This window comes from Megalobrama amblycephala, linkage group LG15 (assembly GCF_018812025.1).
Source record: "Megalobrama amblycephala isolate DHTTF-2021 linkage group LG15, ASM1881202v1, whole genome shotgun sequence".
In the NCBI taxonomy this organism is placed as follows: Eukaryota; Metazoa; Chordata; class Actinopteri; order Cypriniformes; family Xenocyprididae; genus Megalobrama; species Megalobrama amblycephala.
In genome coordinates, this window is record NC_063058.1 from 32768117 (window position 1) to 32777217 (window position 9101).

Below are 9101 nucleotides of genomic sequence, written 5' to 3' on the forward strand. Positions count from 1 at the left end.
CCAATGACATTTTAATTTACTGACATGAAAGGAGCGTTTTTTGTAGTATTCTTGGTTAAAGTTCATAAAATGTAGAAAATAAGAAATTTTTGTGTATTTTAAGGTTAAATGCATCAGTCTGGTGCACTTTGGAAGCTCAAAACTGAGAGCTTCAACCCATGTACAGAGTGCAAATGGAACAAAGAAACAGCATTGACTTGTACCTGGTCATGAAAGAGGGCTCAAACATCTTTTTATTTGTGATATAGAGTCTCAGTCTACATTGTATTTTCGGATGCACACTTCTCTTTAAAACACGCAGCACAGAAACCTCAAACCTGAAAGATTCAGGGCTTTTGGAAAAACATTTGGGGTTCCAGCCCCTTAGCCCACCCCTAGCACCGCCCCTGGATATAATGTTCAAATTATTCATTGTTAACGAAATTACTGAGGAAATGTTCGCTGACAGCTATCTCAGCATGCAGAAAATATGTTCGGCTGATGCAGATGTGATCCTCATTGTGATATTTTTTTTAGGCTACTTGCTTGAAGATTAGGTGTACACTTGTTTTCGACATGTTTTCTGATTAATGTTCGTTACTTCCCAGTTCACATGTTTTTGGATTTTAAGTCCATTTTTGTTTGATTAAATATCATTATAAGCATAATATTCACTTTTTTTTCTGTGATTAAAGTGGCCGATCCTTATTCAATAGATAAGACGTTTTAATGTTTATGTAGGCTTATTCATTTTTATTGTTGGCTGCACATTTTTGGGGGGCACAAGGAAATTCTGGGGGGGCAATGCCCCCCTAGCCCCCCCTAGACCCGGCCCTGTAAACTATGCTGAAATATTCATAAATAGAACCGTTTTAATGGTGTATGTTAAATATAAAACAAAAAATAACACAATTAACGGTTATAAATCGTTTATTCATAAAACGGCTACCACAAAATGAAAGCTACAACACATTTTTTCCTCAGAAGGATCTCCAAATTGTTCACTCATCGACTGTCACTCTGCTCTATAGATCAAAATTTACTTTTAAATATTCCAGTCTGTTAGTTTTACCAACAAAAACACATGTTTATGTTGCTAAGGCTGGTTGCTAAGGATAATACACCGATCTTTTAATATGACACTGCTGTTGACCAATCAGCAACAAGGGCCAGAACTGCCCGTTTTATAAATAGAAACACGACGAACACCCTTCACCTGTTACACAGAAGCCAAGTGATGCACAAGTCCTACCAGCCTCTGAAACCCGCGACCAACAGATTCCTGCAGCAGAGATGGGACCAGACGCGATATGAGGACCACCGCTGCAAGGTCTGAACCATAGACGACTCATGCGCTTATTTGATTCATTAGCAGGATTTAATGTAGGGCGGGAAATAATTTGGGCTGCTAAGACCAACTTTTATACTTTAGTACTTCGGTGCAGAGTTATTTTAGTATCATTGAGATACTATTTTTTATGAAAAATAGTTGTTTTAGTTGTTTTTAAATTTCATTTTAATTAAAGTTTTATTAATTCTGTTGTGTGTTTTTGTTTAGCATGTGCAGGATAATGATGCATCAGCTAATGTGTTATTATAGGATATATATGGGGATTTTCTCTCTCTATTTCTTTCTAAGGTGAGAGAGGCCAAACCTGTGGTCGACACCAAGGGCATCCAAACACCTGTGCATATTCAACACAAACTGAAGAAAGTCCAGGTGTCTGATTAATTAATATGTAAACAAGAATGTATTTGCAAATCTATTTTACTGCAACTATTACATTAGATTCATATGTTAGTTAATAGACAAATTCATAATTAATAACAACACTGAAAAACATTTGGTTGTAGGATTAGTTCAGTTCAGAATTAAAATTTCAAGATGTTCATGTCTTTCTTTCTTCAGAGGAAAAGAAATTAAGGTTTTTGAGGAATAAGACGAGGAATAAGAGTCTTATCTAGAGAAACCATCACTCATTTTCTAAAAAAAAATGAAAATATTTACTTTTTAACCACAAATGCTCATCTTGCACTGCTCTGTGATGCGCCACGCATGACGTAATCATGTTGGAAAGGTCACGCGTGACGTAGGTGGAAGTACCGCGAAAATCTCATTTTCTACTCCAACTTCAAAATAGTCTGACATTATTGTTTTACCTTTTTTTGTGATCTTTCCAACATGATTACGTCATGCGTGGCGCATCACAGAGCAGTGCAAGACGAGCATTTGTGGTTAAAAAGTATATTTTTTTTTTTTATTTAGAAAATGTCCGATGGTTTCTCTAGATAAGACTCTTATTCCTCGTCTGGGATCATGTAGAGCTCTTTGAAGCTGCACTGAAACTGACGTTTGGACCTTCAACCCGTTGAACCCCAGTGAAGTCCACTATATGGAGAAAATCCTGGATTGTTTTCATCAAAAACCTTCATTTCTTTTCCACTGAAGAAAGAAAGAAAGAAAATAATTACAAAGAAATGGCAAGTATCACATGGAATCAAACATGAATTGATAAAGTAGAAAAACTCCAATAATCATTGTTTTATTTACAACTTTTATACAGTGTATAATAACTGTTAGTTGACAGAAAAGATCTTGTGAGTACTATTGCGTTACCATTGATGTTCTTTGGAGTACATCAAATGCATGTAAACAATGAGTTTCTGCTGTTTCCAGCTGCAGGAAGAGAGGATGTCCATCATAGAGAGAGACAACCACCTCCTGGCCAGCAGACTGGCTGCGATCACTCGCTCGAAAGGACTGGTGGACCACAGGAACCATTACCCACAGTACAGGTGCTCAAACATCAGTGTTTAGCTGGTTAACATAGTAACACGGTGACCTGGTTAGGAGGTGTTTATTCGAGCTGGGTTTCAGTTGTCTGATCTCCCGCGGCGTCTCATGTCATCTCCGTATCTCAAACTGACAGGCTGAATCATTAATGCTCGGCTGTTGACAAAGCCTTTATGAATTATTGAGAGACACATAACCTATTCTCTATCATACCTGAGGGATCCTGTAGTTTGGCTGAGGGGTTGTTGTGGTTGCACGGTTTGCGCTTTTCTACAGTATCATGATAGTAGGATTGGTGGTTCGTGCTTGTTTAAAAAAGGTTTGACTCGTGCTCGAGTTCATGCACAATTTCTTCAGAAAATTTAAAAGCCTGATCTGTAACTTTACTATAATAGTTTTTAATTAATATATATATTTTTAATTTATTTTTTATTTTTTTTATATTTTTTGTTTTTATTTTTCCTGTTTTTGCCATTTTTATAAATTTTTTAATCTATATAATTTTTTTATTAATTGTTAGTTTATTAATTTTATTAATTTTAGTTTTTATTTTATTTAATTTATCATTTATATATGCATATTTAAATTAAACAATATTTAGAAATTTAGAAGGAGCCAAAATAAACTATTTTTTTTAAAACTTTGTTTCAATTAATGAAAATGTGTTTTTTATTTATTTAACTTTTAAATTTTTTATTATATATATATATATATGTATGTTTTTACAGTCTGAATGCACAGAAAAGGAAGGAGAAGCTTCTGCAGGTGACTCACGAAAACCAGGAGATCTACCAGCGAATCATGACGCAGAAATCTGACTACAGGAGGGAACTCTGGGAAGACGACTGGGAAAAAGTCAAGCGAAGGAGAGACGACATTGCACGCTATCCTCGAGGAGTGACCAATAAACAGGTTTGATCCTAATTCACATTTCAAAAGGTGGATCTAAGAGGGTTAAAAGTGTAAATTAACTAAATTGTGTCATCATTTACTTACTTTCATCAAGTCGTGTGACTTTCTTTCTTCTGTAAAACACAATAAGAGACATTTTAAGTTGACATTTTGACATTTAAACTCTGCCCCTTTTTATTTAAACTTTGCCCCATCTACTGAAAACCCACATTTAGGTCCGCCTCCTTATCTGAGCCACGCTCACCTCTCATCCAACCCCATCAAGTCCCCATCGTTCTCTTTTCCAGATAATCTGCTCCACTCCATGGAAGCTTGTTTCCGCCATGAGAAAAAAAAAGAAAGATAATTGCGACTTTCTCTCAAAATTGCATAATATAAAGTCAGAATAAAAAAGTAATAAAGTCAGACTTGCAAGTTATATAGTCAGAAATGCAGGATATAAACTTTCAATTCTGACTTTATATCTCACAATTCTGACTTTATATCTCGCAATTCTGACTTTATATCTCGCAATTCTGACTTTAAAACTCGCAATTCTGACTTTATAACACAATTCTGACTTTATATCTCGCAATTCTGACTTTAATAACTCGCAATTCTGACTTTATATCTCGCAATTCTGACTTTATATCTCGCAATTCTGACTTTATAACTCGCAATTCTGACTTTATAACTCGCAATTCTGACTTTATATCTCGCAATTCTGACTTTATATCTCGCAATTCTGACTTTATATCTCGCAATTCTGACTTTATAACACAATTCTGACTTTATATCTCGCAATTCTGACTTTATAACTCGCAATTCTGACTTTATAACACAATTCGGAGTTTATATCTCGCAATTCTGACTTTATATCTCGCAATTCTGACTTTATAACGCAATTCTGACTTTATAACGCAATTCTGACTTTATATCTCGCAATTCTGACTTTATAACTCGCAATTCTGACTTTATATCTCGCAATTCTGACATTATATCTCGTAATTCTGACTTTAAAACTCGCAATTCTGAATTTATAACTCGCAATTCTGACTTTATAACTCGCAATTCTGACTTTATATCTCGCAATTCTGACTTCATAACTCGCAATTCTGACTTTATATCTCGCAATTCTGACTTTATAACACAATTCTGACTTTATATCTCGCAATTCTGACTTTATAACTCGCAATTCTGACTTTATAACACAATTCGGAGTTTATATCTCGCAATTCTGACTTTATATAATCGCAATTCTGACTTTATAACACAATTCTGACTTTATAACGCAATTCTGACTTTATATCTCGCAATTCTGACTTTATAACTCGCAATTCTGACTTTATATCTCGCAATTCTGACATTATATCTCGTAATTCTGACTTTAAAACTCGCAATTCTGAATTTATAACTCGCAATTCTGACTTTATAACTCGCAATTCTGACTTTATATCTCGCAATTCTGACTTCATAACTCGCAATTCTGACTTTATATCTCGCAATTCTGACTTTATAACACAATTCTGACTTTATAACTCGCAATTCTGACTTTATATCTCGCAATTCTGACTTTATATCTCGTAATTCTGACTTTAAAACTCGCAATTCTGAATTTATAACTCGCAATTCTGACTTTATAACTCGCAATTCTGACTTTATATCTCGCAATTCTGACTTTATAACTCGCAATTCTGACTTTATAACACAATTCTGACTTTATAACTCGCAATTCTGACTTTATATCTCGCAATTCTGACTTTATAACTCGCAATTCTGACTTTATAACACAATTCTGACTTTATATCTCGCAATTCTGACTTTATATCTCGCAATTCTGACTTTATAACACAATTCTGACTTTATATCTCGCAATTCTGACTTTATAACTCGCAATTCTGACTTTATAACTCGCAATTCTGACTTTAAAACTCGCAATTCTGACTTTATATCTCGCAATTCTGAGTTTATATCTCGCAATTCTGACTTTATATCTCGCAATTCTGACAATATAACTCGCAATTCTGACTTTATATCTCGCTATTCTGACAATATAACTCGCAATTCTGACTTTATATCTCGCAATTCTGACTTTATAACTCACAATTCTGACTTTATAACTCGCAATTCTGACTTTATATCTCGCAATTCTGACTTTATAACTCACAATTCTGACTTTAAAACTCGCAATTCTGACTTTATATCTCGCAATTCTGACTTTATAACTCACAATTCTGACTTTAAAACTCACAATTCTGAGTTTATATCTCGCAATTCTGACTTTATAACGCAATTCTGACTTTATATCTCGCAATTCTGACTTTATAACTCACAATTCTGACTTTAAAACTCGCAATTCTGACTTTATATCTCGCAATTCTGACTTTATAACTCGCAATTCTGACTTTATATCTCGCAATTCTGACTTTATAACTCGCAATTCTGACTTTATAACACAATTCTGAGTTTATATCTCGCAATTCTGACTTTATATCTCGCAATTCTGACTTTATAACACAATTCTGACTTTATAACAATTCTGACTTTATATCTCGCAATTCTGACTTTATATCTCGCAATTCTGACTTTATAACTCGCAATTCTGACTTTATAACTCGCAATTCTGACTTTATATCTCGCAATTCTGAGTTTATATCTCGCAATTCTGACTTTATATCTCGCAATTTGACAATATAACTCGCAATTCTGACTTTATATCTCGCTATTCTGACAATATAACTCGCAATTCTGACTTTATATCTCGCAATTCTGACTTTATAACTCGCAATTCTGACTTTAAAACTCGCAATTCTGACTTTATATCTCGCAATTCTGACTTTTATAACACAATTCTGACTTTATATCTCGCAATTCTGACTTTATAATCACAATTCTGACTTTAAACTCGCAATTCTGACTTTATATCTCGCAATTCTGACTTTAAAACTCGCAATTCTGACTTTATAACACAATTCTGAGTTTATATCTCGCAATTCGACTTTATAACACAATTCTGACTTTATAACTTTACTTTAATCTCGCAATTCTGACTTTATATCTCGCAATTCTGACTTTATAACTCACAATTCTGACTTTATAACTCGCAATTCTGACTTTATATCTCGCAATTCTGACTTTATATCTCGCAATTCTGACTTTATAACACAATTCTGACTTTATAACTCACAATTCTGACTTTATATCTCGCAATTCTGACTTTAAAACTCACAATTCTGAGTTTATATCTCGCAATTCTGACTTTATAACACAATTCTGACTTTATATCTCGCAATTCTGACTTTATAACACAATTCTGACTTTAAAACTCGCAATTCTGAGTTTATATCTCGCAATTCTGACTTTATATCTCGCAATTCTGACAATAACTCGCAATTCTGACTTTATATCTCGCTATTCTGACAATATAACTCGCAATTCTGACTTTATATCTCGCAATTCTGACTTTATAACTCGCAATTCTGACTTTAAAACTCGCAATTCTGACTTTATATCTCGCAATTCTGACTTTATAACACAATTCTGACTTTATATCTCGCAATTCTGACTTTATAACTCGCAATTCTGACTTTATAACTCGCAATTCTGACTTTATATCTCGCAATTCTGACTTTAAAATCACAACTGAGTTTATATCTCGCAATTCTGACTTTATAACACAATTCTGACTTTATATCTCGCAATTCTGACTTTATAACTCGCAATTCTGACTTTATAACTCGCAATTCTGACTTTATATCTCGCAATTCTGACTTTATATAATGCAATTCTGACTTTATAACACAATTCTGACTTTATAACACAATTCTGACTTTATATCTCGCAATTCTGACTTTATAACTCACAATTCTGACTTTATATCTCGCAATTCTGACTTTAAAACTCGACTTTATAACACAATTCTGAGTTTATATCTCGCAATTCTGACTTTATATCTCGCAATTCTGACTTTATAACACAATTCTGACTTTATATCTCGCAATTCTGACTTTATATCTCGCAATTCTGACTTTATAACTCGCAATTCTGACTTTATAACGCAATTCTGACTTTATATCTCGCAATTCTGACTTTATAACTCACAATTCTGACTTTAACTCGCAATTCTGAGTTTATATCTCGCAATTCTGACTTTATATCTCGCAATTCTGACTTTATAACTTTATAATCTTGCAATTCTGACTTTATAACACAATTCTGACTTTATATCTCGCAATTCTGACTTTATAACTCACAATTCTGACTTTAAAACTCGCAATTCTGAGTTTATATCTCGCAATTCTGACTTTATATCTCGCAATTCTGACTTTATAACACAATTCTGACTTTATATCTCGCAATTCTGACTTTATATCTCGCAATTCTGACTTTATAACTCGCAATTCTGACTTTATAACGCAATTCTGACTTTATATCTCGCAATTCTGACTTTATAACTCACAATTCTGACTTTAAAACTCGCAATTCTGACTTTATATCTCGCAATTCTGACTTTATATAACGCAATTCTGACTTTATATCTCGCAATTCTGACTTTATAACACAATTCTGACTTTATATCTTCGCAATTCTGACTTTAAAACTCGCAATTCTGACTTTATATCTCGCAATTCTGACTTTATAACACAATTCTGACTTTATATCTCGCAATTCTGACTTTATAACACAATTCTGACTTTATAACTCGTAATTGCGAGTTTGTCAAGGAATTCTTTTACTATTTTTAATTCAGTGGCGGAAACAAGCTTCCATATCACTCAGATGTACATCACAATACAGAAGAAAAAATCTGTCGCTACTTCCGATTCATCGCGAATTTAAAGTTCGTAATAAGCTTTTTTTTCCGTCACAGAAACCTACAAAGGTTGTGAAGTTCTCTGGAGGGACATTTGGACGGAGTCAGCGGTCATCTAGCGGTGTTGAAGATGACAGCGGGGAAACCACAGAAGAAGAACTGCAACCAGCAACATGAACTCAACAGTGTTAAACACCGAACAAGCACTGGTTAACATCAATCAAATAAACTCACCTATAGGTTAAATTAACTGGAACACTGGGATTCGTTCAATTCAGAGGCTGAAGAATGTAAATGCAATGTATTAAAGATCTCAAAACCAGTTAATAAGAACAATAAATTATAGAGAACATGAATGTGAAATGAACCAGACTTACCTACTGTCTGAGTGTGTGTATATATATATATATATATATATATATATAGAGAGAGAGTCACAAGTAATAGCTGTTACTTGTGACTCATTTGTGTTTGTTTTTATTTCTCATAAAGGATTTATATTACTTAATACTTCAAAAACACATAACTGAGAACTTTATCAACCTCTGAAAAACATCTTACACTCCCTCACTAGTGCAGAACATCCATCATCCTCTAGATGGCAACACAAACATGTTTGTTGGA

The 9101-nt window shown here is 33.7% G+C and overlaps 1 protein-coding gene across 1 annotated transcript; it reads left to right on the forward strand.

Annotated features, from left to right (window-relative positions):
* The first annotated feature begins 1058 nt into the window (after positions 1–1058).
* si:ch211-284k5.2 lies at positions 1059–8849 on the forward strand. The gene is made up of 5 exons (XM_048159159.1): positions 1059–1309; positions 1619–1699; positions 2657–2775; positions 3502–3685; positions 8535–8849. The coding sequence occupies exons 1-5, from the start codon at positions 1217–1219 to the stop codon at positions 8652–8654; spliced, it is 597 nt and encodes a 198-aa protein (XP_048015116.1). The 5' UTR covers positions 1059–1216; the 3' UTR covers positions 8655–8849.
* The last annotated feature ends 252 nt before the right edge of the window (positions 8850–9101 follow it).